Raw genomic sequence first — 17,346 nt, forward strand, 5'->3', positions numbered from 1 at the left:
CGGTTCCGTTTGAGAAACAAGCTCACAGACTGTCTCGTATTTGTGAGCGTTTATATTGTATATACAGCAGTATTAAATCCAAATCATCTGACTTACACATATCAATAAAACTGAACGGCATGGAGTAGTGTCAAACATAAATACTGTAAGCCACAACAGTGTGGTTTATGCTGCCATCCTGTGGCCACAAAGGTGCATTACATCCTCTAACATTCATCCGCTTTTCCCACCTTGTCCAAATATATAGATTTCTTACATTCTGTTTTGGATTTTTCCCATTCAAATAGCAATATTACAGATAAACTTTTGTGGCAGGCTGCCTTTCATTACGTTCCTCTTTATCTGAGGTGCTTTCGGTTTCAGCCAGCAGCTTGCTTGCAGGACACTTGAACGTGTTTCTTAAAAACAAGCGTTATGCAATGTCATAACACAGTGGTGATTGTGCCCCTTCCCCGCATGAGAATGGACTGGCCCACTACAGCAACAGGAAAACAATTTCCTCCTCCTCCTCCTGCTGCTGCTGCTATTGGGGACACCAGCCGCCAGCGCAGGCTTTTAGAGAGGGCTTCAGCCATATCATAGACGGCCCTTCACCTCCTCCTCCACCCTCCTCCTCCTCCTCCTCCTCCCCTCCATCCTCCTCGGTGTCTAAAGGCGAGGAGCGTCATCGACCGTCTCCTGGATGCATTTAATCCAAGCGGAACCCGAGGCTTTGATTTATCCTGCGCTGTTTGGAGGTAGGAGAACATTTTTTCACATCCATTTCAGACCTGATCTTATTGCTGCTATTCTAATCCAGAACATGCGCGTTTATTTGTTATTTTTTTTATTGCATCTGCACATGCACTTGTCTCCTTACCCTTCATCGGCGCAAATGAAGCCACAGAGAGGCCACATGATCCAGCATCTCCGCCTGCGATGCTGTTTTCATGCTAGACCGCAGGCCAAGGACATCACCAGACCTGTTTAAAAAAAAAAAAAAAAACAATAATGGCATTCCCAGTTTTCTTAAACCTATCCTCATATCCCTTCGTATTTATTTCTTGCTTCTCAGAACACCTCGGGATCTCCACAGGCTGTGCTTGTGTACTAATTTCTGTAAACATTTCCCCCTTTTCAATATTTATATAGATCTGTGGGCAAAAATGCTGCGCCCCTTCAGCTTGCAAATCTCATTCCCTGATCCAAAAATATACCCCATCTTAGAATATAGAGCAGCCAAGACAGCCCTGTTTGTTTTTAAATTTTAATTCCACCTGTAAATGTGATTTTCTCTCTCTCTCTCTGTCTCTGTCTCTGTCTCTCTCTCTCTCTTAGATGGTCTCTTAGATTGCTGGGCTTGCCTGTTGATACAAGGCACAGCATCTTATGATTTACTTTTGTTTTTACATTGAATTAGTTTTTCCACTCTACATAGCAGGTGGCCCACAATTTACCCTCTTATTGCTGCTGATCAAATTGTGACATTTAATTCTGAGCTGTAAGTCGCTCTGTGTTGCTGGTAAACATAAGACACGATCTAAAGCTAGGCCAGGTAAAACTGGACTGATTAATTTATATCAGCAAGTCCTGCACGTCATGGATTTGTGTGCAGGCCCGTAGTTAAGAACATGCTGTGTCTTCTTTCGTTTGGAAATGAAAAGGTACATTCAGCTCCAGAGTGTGCTCATGTGTGAGTCTGTGTGTGCGGATGTGGGTGGGTGGTGGGGCTAATGGGCCAAACGCAGGCCTCAGCTTCATTGATGGCTCCCTGGCAGTTAAAAGCTCTTACTGATAAGACTCTCTCCCGCTCAGATTACTCCTCCCCCCGCCGGCTATCGGACACACGGTGCACTCAGAGCACTAGTGCAGCCAGTTCGGCCCCAGATGCATGGATCGTTGTCAGCATCAGCCCACAGAAACACCACCCCAATGACAGCTTTGGAGGAAGACTTGCCTGTCTAGCCACAAGGGCACATCTATCTAGTATTGATTTCATCCTCTGTATTGATTTGTTGTTACATGATGAAGGCCTGCTCTCTGGGTTTCCTTATTTCCTGGACACTTGCAGGACAGCAGAGAGATCCAGTTTCCCCTGCATACAGGTCACTGCACTGGTCATAGTTTTTGTGTTTGTCTGTGAGAGAACACACTCCTCCTGTTGGTAAATTTGCAGCAGGGATGCATACAGAGTGATTGGTGATGGCTGGACGAGGGAGCAGGGAAGGCAGCGCTCCCCGAGGTCTTGTTGTCTGGAGGGAGGAGTGTAACCACAGCAATAACTGTCGAGGCCTGGCAGGGCGTCGGCCCGGCTGGGCCAGCTGATAAACAGTAAGACAGGAGAGGGAGCAGGCGGACGACGAGGAGGAGGGAGGGAGGGTTAGAGGAAGGGGAAGACGAAGGGTGGGACGGAGGAAGAGGGAGGGTGATGCAGATGAAAGAGGAGGCACAGGGGAGAAGAGAAAGAGGGGGGTTCAGAGGAAGTGGGGATCAGTCAGCGAAGGAAATCCTCCGAGGCAGCAACATGTTTGGAGTGTCTTATGTTTGTAAGGTGCAGGGACCTTTTTCCTGCAAGTCTCCCACAGAGAGGGAGGCCAACAGGAGCTCGACTCCTTCCCTCCCCTCTCTTATCCCCTCGCTCTTGAGCAAGTTCCCCAACACTGCTGATTTTCTGTTTCTCTCTCTTTGTTTTTGTATTGTGGAAGTCTTAAAGGACTACTCCAATGTTTTGGGGGCAAAATAAATAGAGTTGCTGTAAAGTCAATTTTTTCTCTTTGACAGAGCTAGGCTAACGACTCCCATAGACTTGAAGTCTTTATGCTAAGCTAAAATTAAATGCTACCCATAGGAACCAAACCAGTCGATGCACAGAGGTGAAAAAGGTATCAAACATCTTGTCTCAGTCTGGGTTAGTCAGAAAAAGGGTATTTCGCCCAAAAACATTAACGTAATGGTTAGTGCCTTATTTTCAGTGATGTGCTCTGACTGAACTATCTGGAAGTCTTAACTGTTCATGTAGAGTGACTTGTCAAACATCCATCTATATTTCATTTGTAAAAGCAAAGCAGCAGAGACCATTTAATGGTTGCCACATGTTTTGCGGATGCATGACGACATCAAGGCTTCAGGAGATGCTGTCAGGAAATGCCCGGGCAGGCAGTAATGCTTTTATGCTCTTCCTTTCGGATTAACACCTTCATGGTACATACTTCATGATAAAAAATATATACAGATTACACTCAAATTGTCTGAAGTTGCAACCTCTTAAGATATAAGACAATATGATTCCCCAAAATGCATTTTATTCGTTTTTTTATTCGAAGAACAAAGTAAATGAATCATGTTCCTAGACTTTTTTTTTTTAATTAAATGTCAGCCTGTGACCAGATATATAGGTAGATGTGTTTGCAGATTGTTTCTAACACATTTGTTTTTTTTATCCTCTCTTCATGTTTGTATGTCAGGGCTGCTTACAACAAGAGGAAAGTTTCTCCCCAGCCATGCAGAAGGTAATCCACAGTCACACACTCCTGCTGCAGCCTCATAAACAACAATACAGATGCTTTAATGAACAAGTTTGTTTTATATGAGCCTGCGCACGACCCTCGATGTTTCTGCTGGTCGCACAGGTGGAGGGAGGGGTGACCCATGTTAACCTGCCTTCTTCCCGAGGCCCCAGCACCCCTGGGTCCCCCGCCACAGGCATCACAGTAAATACAGTCCCCTCTCTACACAAACACACACCTACAGTTGGTTTGTTTGCTTGCACACACACACACACGCAGTCACATGAAAAGGAACCTGTCCTGGTGTGTGCTGTGTCCAGGCCCGTGTAAACGACCAGGTGGTGGGCTACAGAGACCTGGCAGCTCTGCCCAGAGATAAAGCCATCCTGCAGGTGGAGAGACCAGACCTGATGACCTACCAGCCTCACCTCAGCTTCTCCTCTCTGGACCCGCCACGCAGAGAGGTACGCACAACACACACACACACACACACACACGAAAGGCGTCTGTTGCACACGCTGACATGAAATCAAGAGCTGACTTGTTGCGCTTGTGTTTCTGTCGTCCCCAGAGATCTCTGTCTCCTCCCTCCTCATCTCCTCCGATGTCTCCTGAGGTAGGAGCCTGGAACACACTGTCAAATGTCCATGTGTGGTGTAACTGTGATTTATGACTAACTGGACTGTTTCACCCGCAGCCCTTGAAGTGGTAATCCTCAAATAGTCTACATTTTAAAAAATATCTCCATCTTTGGTGCTAAGCGCTTTTTCCAGTGGTGTCTCTGCCCGACAGCTCAGTTAACCCTCTGAAACCCGAGAAAATTCTCTTGGTTTCTTTCAGAAACAGTAGAAAAAGGCTGATTAGCAAATTACTTTTCACATTTTTTGAAATTTTGAAATTACATTCCAAGTGAATTCACCATAAAATGATGGTCTTCTGCCAAACGGGTTGTTTGTCTTTTGGAGCCCTGGCTCTGTTAGATCTAAATGAAGCAGAAACTTAATTAATGTCATTAGTAATAACTGTGTTTACCTGCCATCTCATGTCAAAATGGCTGCTGTGAAGAAGGTCTGTTGAGACAGGAAACAACAGGCATTTGTTAATAAGAAAGTGTTGTGGATGACAGTTTAGGGATCCAATTAAGTTTCTTTCTTAATTGCATGCGCAGGCACCAAGGGAAGCCGTAGCACCAAAGACATGTTGTCCATTGTAAAATAAATATCCATGTGTTGGCCCATTCTTTGACATCAACATGTTTTTGACAGCTCACGTTAAGACACGATTTTTGCCGTATTTGCCTTTTGCCATAAAATTTTTCCTTCTGTTCATAATTTGGTGGAGGGTCTTAGCATATCATTGATACAGAGTTCACCAGATAAAATAAAACACAATTTATTGGTATCATCTAGATCAGTGGCTCTCAGCCCGCGTTGCAGAGACCCCCTTTTGACTTCACTTTTTTTCTATTCATTTTAATTTCATTATTATTTCATTGACCTCTGCTCATAGTTTCCACTCTCTTCATTTTTTAATCTGCCAATCTACAGTACAAACAGTTATGGAGTAAGTAAATCTTACTAGATGGGGATCCCTGAGATTACATCTTATCAAATACAGGTCCACGGCCTGATGTGTATCAACTTGGGGGTTCAATCACCGATCTAGATCATTAAAGTTAGCGACATATTCTGAAAGATGGGGAAACAGTTGAGAGCATATATCACTAGAAATATTAGTGTCCTGTCATCAATTTTCAGTTGACAGTTAGTCACTTTGGGACTAACACAGGACTGCAAGGTGCCTCGACCCCCTAACCATGTTTCAGCCTATTACTGTGCATCTGTTTTGGAGTTGTTTTACACTTTACTCAAGTTTTTCTGGGAAACAGAATCTGGGAATTGGCAGAAATGGCCCTAAAAACTCTCATGTGATCAAGTTTTCACTTCTGTCAAAGCCTTAAATTTATGGAGAGTCTTCAGAAGTTTCATTAGTCATGTTGATGGATGTACTAATCTTTCTGTGTGTGTGTGTGTGTGTGTGTGTGTGTGTGTGTGTGTGTGTGTGTGTGTGTGTGTGTGTGTGTTAGGTGAAGGGACGCAGGGCAGAAAGTGAAAGTGGCTCCCCTGGAGGATCGATGATGCAACTTCAGGCTGGCCGTAAGATCAGTGGCAGCCTGCAGCATTTCCACAGACCAGGTAATAAACCTGAACCTGTTTTATGAAAGCCTTTAATGCGTGAAAAACCTTTTACTGCTGAACCAGAGACTCTCAAACTGAGGGTCCAGACCCACTGCTGGGCCCCAGTGTGGAGGCAGGTGGGCTGTGGGACGGCTGGATCAACCTAATCTCTTCTCAGCAACAGAGGATGGATTTTTTAAAAATTATGCAACACAGAAACAATTTTTACACACTTCAGCCCCCCGACAGCACCATTACCCATGATGCCCTGCAAAACTGACGATGCCTGGAGAACTGGAGCAGCCTGTTTAGCTTGCTGACAATATCATGGGCACATTTTTAAAACCGAGAGCAGCCGATGTGCTTCCTAAAACAATAAAGATCATATCATATATAACAACAACAAAAAAAAATCCTTTAGAAATTGATTAATCGCAAATTAATTTCAGTTTAGTAGTCAAGTTGCATTTATTTGAAATATTGTATTTCACACTCTTAACAAAATTCACTTTAGTTTTTTTAATCTGAGCCATCGTGTATAAATATATGATTTTATTTTATTTTATTTATTTGTGAATAAGGGAACCAAAGAAAACCTTACTGGTCATTAGGTGATATGTTCACAGAGAGGAAGAATACTCAGCATTGATCACAAATTATCCTTGACTGGAATTTTTTTTTTTCCTCAGATAATGGCACCAACATATACAGGAAACCTCCCATCTACAAACAAGGTAAGCTCTCTGCGCTACTCAGTTTTATTTCCATCTCTCACACTCGTTTCCCGGTGAAACAGCTTTCGTTTTGTCCTCTTCCGCTCTGCAGATGTGAGTAAACATGTGGAGGGGAGCATCATCCAGTCGTCCAAGTTCCCAGCGGCTCAGCCACCAGATCCCAACCAGCCGTCCAAGATAGAGACAGAGTACTGGCCCTGCCCGCCATCACTGGCTGCTATGGGTAACACACACTCACACACTCTCTCACACACATATAGAGCAGTGCAGACGGGTGACAAATGAAAGGAAAAAGCATGAATCTGTGTAGTCAGCCCGAGCTTAGTCTCTCTTTCTGCTCCTTCCACAGAGATTGAGTGGAGGAAGAAGAGGGTTCAAGAGGAAGATGAGTTTGAAGACCTGACAGAGGACGCCAAGACGCTGCATGAGCAGGAGCTTGAAAAGGTGTGTTTGCAGGCCCTCAGTGACACACACACACACACACACACACAAATGGAGCTGATAATAAAAACAAGTATTGATATGAGTCTCACGATGCTGAGGATATTTCTGACGTCTGTGTTTGTGCTGTTTTTTCCAGATCAAGTCCAACCTGGGCCGCCTCATTCTGAAGGAGGAGAAGGAGAAAGCTGTTCATTTCCGCAGGAAGACACAGTCGCTGCCTGATAGAACACACATGCACACTAGTAAGGCAGAATGTATAATTATGATGTTTATTTATGTGTAAGATTACCGCTCCTTTGTTGTCACTGGACTCTGTTTGTTTGCCTGGCAGGTTTGTCCTCAAGTGCATCCAAGTCCGCCTCACGCTCAGGCTTGACCAGGGTGAGTGTGTGTGTGTGTGTGTGTGTGCTTCTAAAATGGTTGATGATGAACAGATGACATGTAACAGGATAACAATGATGTCATTACACATCTAATAACAATTTGTGAGAGTGAGAAAAAAAAGTCAAAAAAAGATAAGGGAATAGGTGAATGCATAGTGGAGGAGAATTTTGACTCTGTAGTAAAGAATCCCTTTAAAAAAACCATAGAGAAGTTTATTATAGTTCATTATGCAAACAGGAATAAAATGATATGTATCATTGATTTTGAAGGCAACAGAAGTAAAACATACTTTAAAATAATTACCTACTTGCAGCAGTGTAATAAATAATGTTACCCATTGCGATTCCACACAGATAATCAGCTGTCCAAAATTGGATTATATTTTACAACCCTTCCGTTCCTGTTCCTGAAATGTTCTTTTTGTTGTGCGTTTGCAGATGCAGTCTGCAGAGTTCTCTACAGATGGAGATAAAGGGCGACCAGGTAGTTTTTCCTGTCCAGTCGTACAAAGTCCTAGTTGTACTGCCAAAATAGAGCAAACAGCTGAACGCTCCGTCTCCGTGGGCTGTTTGGCTGCAGCCCCGAGGCACCTTGGCATAGATTGTGCCGGTGTCTAGATCCCTGCTGGAGGGATATGACACCTTACCTGGCAGCAGGCTCCCATAGTGCCATCTGCTGAGACGTGCTGGCTGGGACTCCCAGTGCTATTTTGTATTTGTTTTGATAGTTTTAATCCTCATTACACCGTAGACCCCTTTGACAGCAGCCATTCTGACATGAAAAAGCAGGTTTTCCTCCCATTTTGAACTTTGATAGTTTGTGGGGCCCCGTTGGCAGATCAGGCACCCACGGCCCCTACCTTCCTCACTCTCATGCCAACCTTTCCTCAACATCCTCAGCAGTTAACCCTCTGTCCTTGGAGAGACGCCAGCCAAAATAAAAAAGGGCTGCCCGAGACTTTAATGACCCTGAGCCTAATGGGATATTAAACATTTAATTACAACAGGAACCAGGAGTGTCTGCTTTCTGTGTGCTTAATATCCCTCATTTTCTCTGGTGTTTCCTTTATGTCAGGTGTGTCTTATAGATAAGATGACCAAAATATAACCCGTGAAAATGCTTCATTCTGAATATCCGGAGGAGGGCTGAGTAGATGTTTTTAAAACCTACATTATAACTCGACAGCACGGACAAAATGTTTTATCTCTCTTCCACATTCATGTGTGGAAGGTTTTCCTCACATCATGTGGCTCCTTGCCTGTGGCTGTCCCAGAGAAACCCTACACAGTTAATTAAAGCCACTGTTGTAGCATTATAAAATACACAGGCATTTTTTTTTTTAACCCTGAACACCAGATGTGTGGATCACGGACTGGCAACAACATTGAGGCTAGTTTCAGATTGAAGTGTCAGTCCAACGCCGCTTACGGTCCAAAATAATCCAAGGCCTCGCCACTAGAGCCAAGAACAAGACAGGAGCAAATGAAGTCACAGTTGAGAGCAATATCAAAACATGTGGCAGCTATTAAAACTATTATGCTAATAATATTCAGCAGAGTTTCCATATTCCCATAAATGCACTTTGCAGAAAAACAATGGGGAGAGTGTAACGTCAAACATGTCTGTGGTGTTTCAGGGTATCAGTCAAGAATCTGAGGCCAAGATTCCAGTATGCAGCATTGTATACATTTTTTACCATGTACTACACCTCATTTCCCTTATCTCCTTCTTATCATGTTGCAGCTGCTCAGGTAAGCGTGGTGTCTGCTGTGTGTGTGGCATGTGCATGGCCGGTGGCATCGGCAGCTACGTGTTTCTGCTAAACTGCCATCTTGGATTTAACAGCTGCATGTTTGCAACCGCTTCCCCGCACTCGCTTAGCTCTTGCACGGCGCTGTTTCCAACCTACTCCATCTCAAAGTTTGTCGCCCATGAAACTGTGTGCCGCAACAGATGTGTGTGTATAGTCACTGCACTGTGTGTGTGTTTAGCTTTGCAACTTTACAACTTCTGATGCCACTTACGTTTGTTTCTGGCATTATTGTCTCTTTATGGGTCTGTGCACCAGGTTGTACAGAAACACCTTTACATACAATATGTATGTTTGCTGGTGTGTGTGTGTGTGTATGTGTGTAGAATGGAGAGGCACGGAGAGAGCGGATGGACAGAGGAAACTCACTGCCTAGTATCCTGGAGCAGAAGGTGAGCACTGCTCGTGGGCCGCCTCTCCATCAGTGCCATTCATCAAAATGCCCAGACAAGCATGCACACGCACAAGACGACATACCAATTAACAAGCTGAACTAAATGAACTAATCTCTTTTACAACTAACACAGCGACCAGATAATTTAACTCTCTCCCTTTAACTCGTCAAAGTGCTCAGGTAAGGTCCCCCAAGTCTGTTTCAGATAAGAAAATTTATTGAAATTAATGAAACCCCAGCAGCAACCTTTAACATTCGAATGTGATCAAATAAAATTGAACTTTGGCAGAGCGCTGGGTTGTATAGTTACCTGAGCGTGATAGGAGTCCACGTGGTGGTGAAAGACCCTCAGTAGTTTCTCTGAGGACGCACTACACTACGAGTTCAATTGTACTTTAAGCAGGGGTGTGTAAATTCAAGTTTGAGAGCAAAGAAAACCACAGGCATGAAGGAAACCTGTGCAAAATCGCAGAACATACTGACACTGAAAAAGGAATGATGTGAAAACACACACACAAAAAAAATGAACCGTGCAGTATGAGGTAAGAGAATCTTTGAAATTCGCCGCATCGCAGCGATGTTTGTTTGACAGGCTGGAAGAGTAAACTCAGTCAATTGAAAAAAATCCCTGCTTTGAAGGAGCCCAGATGACTGAGCGTTCTGTTGTTTGTCTCTCTGCTGTCTCCGTTCCCTCCTCAGATCTATCCGTATGAAGCGCTCATTGTCACCCACAGAGGGCGCTGTAAGCTGCCGCCAGGAGTTGACCGTACCCGACTGGAGGTGTGTGTCATGAGCAGTGCTGGTGTGTGAATGTGCGTGTGTGTGTGTGTGTGTGTGTGTGTGTGTTTGATTATTGGTTTTCAGTTTCAGTCGGCGCAGGCGAGAGGGAGAGAGAGTCACTCTGATGAGCTCCTTCACTGCGGCTGAAGGTTGAATGTTTTGTCCTTTACTGAATGGGAGTGAAATAAACAGGCCTGCAGATCGTGAGGCCTCATTGGATGATTTAAAACCACCGCATTAGAGAGAGAGAGAGACAGAAAAAGAGAGAGAGAGACAGAAAAAGAGAGAGAGAAGGATCCTGGTTAAGGTTTTCAAACCTATCAGATGATCTTTACCTCATTCTCATAATGCAATCTTATAATGCAACTGAATGTTTCTGATATTAAGTGCTAATGTGTAATCACCGATGATCAGTTTAATTGGAGAAAAAAAACATCCTATGTGTCTAATCCATAACTTAAAAGAACATTGGTATTATACAAAGGGTAAGACATCTTGCTGGATCTATATTATTCTATGATTTATCCTGTGACAGTGTAGCATGGGCAAGCACATATGAAAGCAGTGGTTATTTTTTATTACCAATAAAAAAAAGTTAGACTGGTTACTAACTATGGCTGGAATGCTCAAACTGCCTCATTATTTCAAACCCTGGAGATTTTAAATATATCTGACGTCGGTGAACTCCACATAGGCACCTCTGTATCTCAGTTTCCTCACAATTCACTTCCTATTTGCTTTCACAGTTTCTTTGTGGCTGCTTGTAGTCACAGATCCGCTGCGATCACACCACATCTGTTGATCCTCTACACAGTCAGCTCTGCAGAACTAGCCTTTGCCAGTTTTCAGTCGGGTCCAGTTAATATGGAACAGATTGTCCTCGTCACTTCGCAGTCACTCATTTCAGATTTTTCTTTTTTTTTTTTTGGAAGATCAGCCTCTCTTGAAAGAGTGCAGCACAATATAAATGATCTGCTATTGCAATCCTTGTATTTCTTTATTTCTTCCTGTGTGTTTTTTTTTTTTTTTTTTTTTGGGAAATGTTTTTTTTCTTCTTGTTATTTCTAGTCAGTGTTAGATGCCCTCAGTTTTGTTTTTTTGTTTTTTTAAATCCCAGCTGTGCATTTTTTTTTTTTATCATCTTACTGTGTATTTCTTCTCTTTAGTTTTCTTTAATTCTGTGCATGAATAAAGAACTGAGCTGGACTGCAAACGGTGTCTGTCTTCTCTCCCTCCAGAGGCATCTGGCTCCAGAGGAGTTCGAGCAGCTGTTCGGGATGGCTATTGCAGAGTTTGACCGCCTCTCGTTATGGAAACGAAATGAACTTAAGAAGAAAGTTTCACTTTTCTAACAGGACGTGACCTTGCTCCTTGACTACTCGATGAAATCCACTCGCGCCGCCGGAGGAGCAACATAGTCCAGAACCAACCAACACACCGTCACAGTCAACACGAGGAGCGATCGATCAGTAGTATCTGCAGTAATACTAGCCCAGGCCAACATATCCGCCATCAGACTAACCTATCATAACCCTCCAAGTGTGCCGGCCCCTTTGGAAAAGACAGAGTGTATTATGAAGGCTGGCCCCAACTAACCCGTTACCCCGACTAACCCTTAACTGATGCACTGACAAAACACATCACTCCATGTGGACACACACACACACAAAAACACACACACACACATATTATCTGTGCTGCACTTGTAATCACCATTGCTTGTAAAACACCCGGGAACATCTCTGCTCATTCTCAGTGTGCTTTACGTGTCTACTCATCACATGCATCGCCATGCTCATACATAGTAATGTTTTCTTTGGATTCGGCTGGTATCTCAGTGATTTGGACCTCCAGGCCATGTAATACTGTCCTGAAGCTGAACGACAGCTAATAGGGAGCTACAGTCATGCACTTATCTGTTACTGACTCGTATGGCAGAATGTAATAATATCCAACTATTTATTATGTGGCGCATTAGGTATGAGCTGACTGACTGAATGAGATATTTATTTGATGATTGTAATTCTTACTCTCCACTTGCAGAACGACCATCTTTGCTACTGTGAATTGTTATAGTTTGGATATTAGAAAAATGTTATTTCAGCTGTACAGATGTTTTTTTTTTTTATTTTATTTTATTTTATAGAACCTCGTGCCCCTCTGACTTTGTTATTCCTTGCTTTAATCTGCTATTACATTTGCTGTGCAAAGTTCAATTCTGTCATCACGGATTCGTCTAATTTTGGATCTTGTCTTGAGGTAGAGTAGCAGCGTTCCTCCTGCCGTGTTCACTACTTTTTGCGCTACTGGCATCAATGCAAGACTCTCACATGCTCACCGCTCAGTGTCAGCCCATCATGCCGTCCTCCACCTTGCTTGCTTTCTGCTAAGACCGTCATACCATCCAGCCCCTTTGTTTCTGTTGTGCAATCTACAGGAGTCAAATAAATCTGTTAAATAGAAAAGAAATGCTGTTGAGTGTCTGTGATTTTTTTTTTTTTTTTTTTTTTTTTTTTACTGCAAAGTATCTAAATTACATACATTACATATGAAATCACTGGTAACACTTTACAATAAGAGTACAACAATTAACGTTAGTTAATGCCGTAATAAACATTAAGTAACTAACCGTTAACTAATGTGTCTAAGAATCATGTACTAATGCTGTTCATGCTAAGGTATTAATTTATATGTTATTTAAGGGTTATTGTAGATATTAACATTAGTAAATGCCATAATAATCATTAACTAACAGTTAATTAACCATTACAGCATTAACTAATGTTAACTAACATTAATTGTTGTACTCTTATTGTAAAGTGTTACCAAATCACTCTCAAAGTGTAAAAGATGCCAGGAAATCAGGGATTCTCTTGATATCTATAGGCTCTTTTCTCACCATCATGTATTGAGTAAATTCACATTTTATCCTCTAGGTGATGACATATACTGCTTCTCAATATTTATTTATTTTTGCACTTATACAGCACATATTTCATACATATGATTTCAAACCTTATGGATTTCTAATTCATTTTTCCATTCTACTCTGATATTTTCAGTTAAACTAATGGAAAAAGATTTATACTTTCAACATCTGAGTGAATATTATTTCACATTTTCTTCATCTTCAAGGTCACATCCTGTGTCTCAATTTTTCATTTTATGTATTTTTTGTATTTTTCACTTACACTGGAAATTTTTCATATTTATAATTCCATGTTATGGATTTCTACTTCATTTTTATAATTCTACTATTCTTTTGCACACCTAATCCTAATCCTAACCCCATGGTGCTGCTGCTATTTTTCCATTCTACTCACTGGTAGATTTGTGTGGCACACTGTATTTTTAAAAGTGTCTTTGTTGTTTTACATTCTAACACCCGCCTTTGCTATATAATTATTTCCATTACCTTTTTTGTAACTGGTTGGAGATAAGCAAGCCTAAGCTGTGGAAATACTTCATTGTGAGTTCTGCCTTGAATTGTGGGTAATAATGTGAAGGGTTCGTGTTGCTAAGAGACATATGGGCTACACATAAAAGAGGGGAGCTTGGCAATTTTTCAATGTCACAGTCTCCCACTGGATAAAGCAGCACAAAGCGATGCCTCCCACGCCGGCCTTTGATTGGCAGACACACGATACGACACAGAATCCGCCGTCCTTGAGCATCTAAAGCTGAAGCCGCATTCAACAGAGACAGAGGCACTGTTACTTTTCTGTTTTTTATTGAATGGAGTGAAACATCTACATAAATGAGAGGCCTCGCAATACAAGTACTTGACAAAAAGTTCTCTTTTTTTCTCCAAATTTAGCTATAAAGAAAAAATCTTGGTTAAACCGCTTCTGTACATTCTGTGAGATATGTTCTGAGACCGAAACAGAAGTCAGAAATGAGGCCTCGCTCTCCACCCTTCCCACCCACTCCCATGAAAAAAAAAAAAAAACAACAACAAAAAAAAAACAACAAAAAACAAAAACCTCAAACCCAGCCAGTTCCCAACGATCGGTATCCTCAACACACACACCTGAAACACTCCTCACCTGCGAAACAGACAGCCACAGCATGTCTCATGCATGTGAAGCTGCAGGTAAGTCTCCCTCTTGTTGACCCTGTCCTCTTAAAGCTTGTCATCACTCTTTTCCATCACATTTCACTTAATTTCTCTCTTTCCCTCTCTCTCTCTCTCTATACCTCTCTTCCTCTCCTGCATCCCTCCCTCCCACATCCCCTTTTCCCACTCAGGGGATTTTATCTAAATCTATTTCTGTAAAAAAAAAAAAAAAAAAAAAAAAAAAAAAAAAAAAAATCAACATCACATTGAAAAGAGGGAACAATTAAAATATACATATATAATATAAATGTCAATACTTGCTCTTCAGAGCTCAGTTACACTATCATTGGCATAAGAAAGGATGGATTTTATGCAATGGAAGTTCAAATTAATTTCTCTCCTGTCTATTCAAGTGCTGTCACTTGTTCTTTTGTGTGGGCACAAACACAGAGAAGGTACGTTGGATGAGTATACAGCATCAGTTCTTCCTTTGCCAAGCACACAAAACTAGAGGTCGAGTTGATAGAAAGGGTCTTAACGTTGTCCCAAATACCAACTCATAATTAGAAAATGGATTTGCCTTGATTCGTCTGGGCAGTGATTGCCTTCAGCAAGTCCATGTAGAATGTACAATTGAGATTTTATCCTGTTATCATTTGTTCAGGTTCAGTCTTAAACTATGATATTAGATCTTTATAGATGATGAAATAAATAAGCATGGTGAGAGTCGGCTGGACTGAGAGTCACACTGAACGCCCCGCCTCCTGCTCTCGCTGGGAGGAAGGAGGAGGGGGGAGAGGATGGGAAGGAAAAGAAGCGAGGGGGAAGGACGGCATGAAGGAAGGTGGCACACAGGGGGCGGCAGAGAGCGTCAGCGGGGCCGGGGGAGAGGCGGGGCGGGGAGGAGAGATGGAGGGATAGAGAGAGGAGAGCGGGAAGAAGAGGGCTGGAGATGAGCTTAGAGGGCGGATCTAGGCCTGTGCGTTGGTGCCGTTCTTGTCTGGAGGTCCGGTGCTGGCTGGCAGGTTGTTGAGGGAGGGGTTGGCCTCTTGCTGCTTGCTGTCCCGGCGGGGCGGCATCCTCTCATTGATACGATCCAGACCCCTGGCCTCCTCAAAACTCTGGATCTTGTGCTGGGGGTTGAATCCTTGAATGGCTGCAAAGACAGGAGCTTCTGTCAGAGCGAGGCCTCAGCAGACTGCAGGCAACAACCCTGAACTAGAGGGTTGAGACACATCTACTGCACACCAGGGTAAGAAATTAACCTTTTGCTTTGTTTTTTTTTTTTTTTCAAGAAGGTATTTTTTTTTTGCCACCGTAATCAGACTTTTTTCAGGGGTAGGGGGCATTACGGTTTTTTGTAGGCGCAGTTTCATGCATCAGTTGGCACCACTAATGTCTTTCCCCATGGTAGAAACTGGCAGCAGGCCTTTGAGAAGAGAATGGAGCCATGTTCCCCTTTCTGTCCCAAACACCTTTATTGTTGAGGTTTTTTTTTAAACCACACTGATAGCCATGCCAGTGATTTTACTCATTTATTGTAATATCTACAAAATGTATAAACTTCACGTTTCGCTAATCCTTTCCAAAATTAAGCAGTAATATTTAAAAACTCTGATATCATTTTTCTTCCCTTTTATTCCAGCCACTGGTTTCCATTCATTCCACTAAGATATGAAAATGAACTTTCAGAGACTTCAAACTTTCTTCACACCAGTATTTCATCCACATTAGTTTTTTTTTTTAAAAAAGCAGCAGCACTGTTGTGTTTTGATGAGTGCAACAGTCCCTCCACCGAAAAATAGCTCCTGAGGAAACGTTTGCTTTTGACACCTAATTATCAGCTCTGTGGTTTATGCATGTTGATGACTTCGTTAGCTACAGAAGCAGAACATTATAAAAGTGGCCGTTTTTGATTAAATACTGTAAAATCTTTAGCACCCCGACATCTTTTGCAAAATGCTTTGTTACGATGCAAAATGTGGGGAAACGGGCCAAACATTCGAAATCACTGGTATGGTCCTTTAATTGTAGCCTTTTTCGTTGGTGTTGTCGCTGCAGTGGTTTCTGTGGGGTCTGCATTTCCTTCTACTGCCAGCCACAGAGTGTCAACATTTCCTACAACTTCAGTCTGTGCAGTCAGTTGTTCTCTGATCAAATTTGCTCTGTATGTCACTCAGGACACACTATCACCGATCCCCAAGAATCCCTGATCACTTTATACAACAGGTTTTAATGAAATTTCACATTGCTTTGGCAGGTTATAGGTAGAAATGTTTGTTATTTACCACATTACTCTATACACTGTTTTTTAAGTATTATAAGCACTATAAATGCCTCTTAGGTGATATGGCATTAAAACTCTGCATTACTTTTTTTCAACAAACTTTGGACATTGAAGTGTAAGGACTTATGATTTCTAGTACACATGATAAAGGCAATATTAGGCTCAGTAGATTTAGAGTTTTATAACATAAGAAATGCGGACTCTACTACAGATAAAAACCTGACTCAACTGATGTATCATTTGATGACTCATTTGAGTATGTGATGACTTTTAAGACCTAATAATTGCAAAGCTGAATTTAAGACATTTGAAGACACATTAAGGACCTGCAGACGTTCACTGTTGATGCATGACTATTTTCACAACTCAGTGAAAGACAGTGGCTGAGATACAAAGGGCTACTTCAAATTAATATGGATGCTTTTTGCCCCCTTGTCCCTAATTTCACAAAGATTTGATGACCATTCCAGGGGGTTAATGTCTGACCCTGCTGCACACAGGCAAGTTTACTGAAGTCTTAAGTAACACAAGAAAGAATCTGTGAGGCGAACTGAGAGGACTGGTTCGGACCACGAGAGATAAAGAGAGAGAGAACTTACTTCATGAGAAGACAAAGACAGCATGGAGACAAAGAGAGAAGAGACTTTTCTTAACACATTGGACGAACATTAACGATGGACAACACTTAGAACGAGCGTTCGTTTCTGAACAAAAAGGAGGGCAAAGCATCAAAAGCATACAAGATCATTCAGCTACTCAACTACAACAAGACACAGGAAGTTTGGGGGGAAGGG

General features: G+C 42.3%; 2 protein-coding genes across 4 annotated transcripts in view; one reads left to right on the top strand and one right to left on the bottom strand.

Moving 5' to 3' along the window:
• The first annotated feature begins 547 nt into the window (after window positions 1–547).
• dmtn (dematin actin binding protein) lies at window positions 548–12,706 on the top strand. 2 transcript variants are annotated; one of them, XM_030066190.1, is made up of 16 exons: window positions 548–737; window positions 3,444–3,488; window positions 3,609–3,689; window positions 3,806–3,949; window positions 4,057–4,101; window positions 5,572–5,680; window positions 6,352–6,396; window positions 6,488–6,619; window positions 6,746–6,840; window positions 6,977–7,082; window positions 7,172–7,221; window positions 7,662–7,707; window positions 8,968–8,975; window positions 9,361–9,426; window positions 10,128–10,208; window positions 11,447–12,706. In XM_030066190.1, exons 2-16 carry the CDS (start codon window positions 3,480–3,482, stop codon window positions 11,558–11,560), a joined length of 1,131 nt encoding a protein of 376 aa, XP_029922050.1. In that variant the 5' UTR covers window positions 548–737; window positions 3,444–3,479; the 3' UTR covers window positions 11,561–12,706. The 2 variants fall into 2 exon arrangements, with proteins under 2 accessions (XP_029922050.1, XP_029922051.1); XM_030066191.1 differs by lacking the exon at window positions 548–737 and having other exon boundaries at window positions 3,436–3,488.
• A 1,215-nt stretch (window positions 12,707–13,921) lies between these two features.
• ppp3ccb (protein phosphatase 3, catalytic subunit, gamma isozyme, b) overlaps window positions 13,922–17,346 on the bottom strand; it is a 28,010-nt gene continuing 24,585 nt past the window's right edge. The window contains exon 14 of one of the 2 annotated variants that reach the window (XM_030065016.1): window positions 13,922–15,412. In XM_030065016.1, coding sequence (XP_029920876.1) covers window positions 15,237–15,412 — 176 coding nt within the window. In that variant the 3' untranslated portion in view covers window positions 13,922–15,236. Of the gene's footprint in view, window positions 15,422–17,346 lie in introns of both variants that reach the window. The other variant, XM_030065015.1, reaches the window with a different exon arrangement.

Source organism: Myripristis murdjan, chromosome 12 (assembly GCF_902150065.1).
Source record: "Myripristis murdjan chromosome 12, fMyrMur1.1, whole genome shotgun sequence".
Classification (NCBI taxonomy): Eukaryota; Metazoa; Chordata; class Actinopteri; order Holocentriformes; family Holocentridae; genus Myripristis; species Myripristis murdjan.

Bases quoted from the DNA above. Each gene is read 5' to 3' on its own strand.
- dmtn (XM_030066190.1), top strand. The intron at 4,102-5,571 runs GTAGGAGCCTGG...TGTGTGTGTTAG, and splicing joins CTCCTCCGATGTCTCCTGAG to GTGAAGGGACGCAGGGCAGA. The intron at 10,209-11,446 runs GTGTGTGTCATG...CTCTCCCTCCAG, and splicing joins TTGACCGTACCCGACTGGAG to AGGCATCTGGCTCCAGAGGA.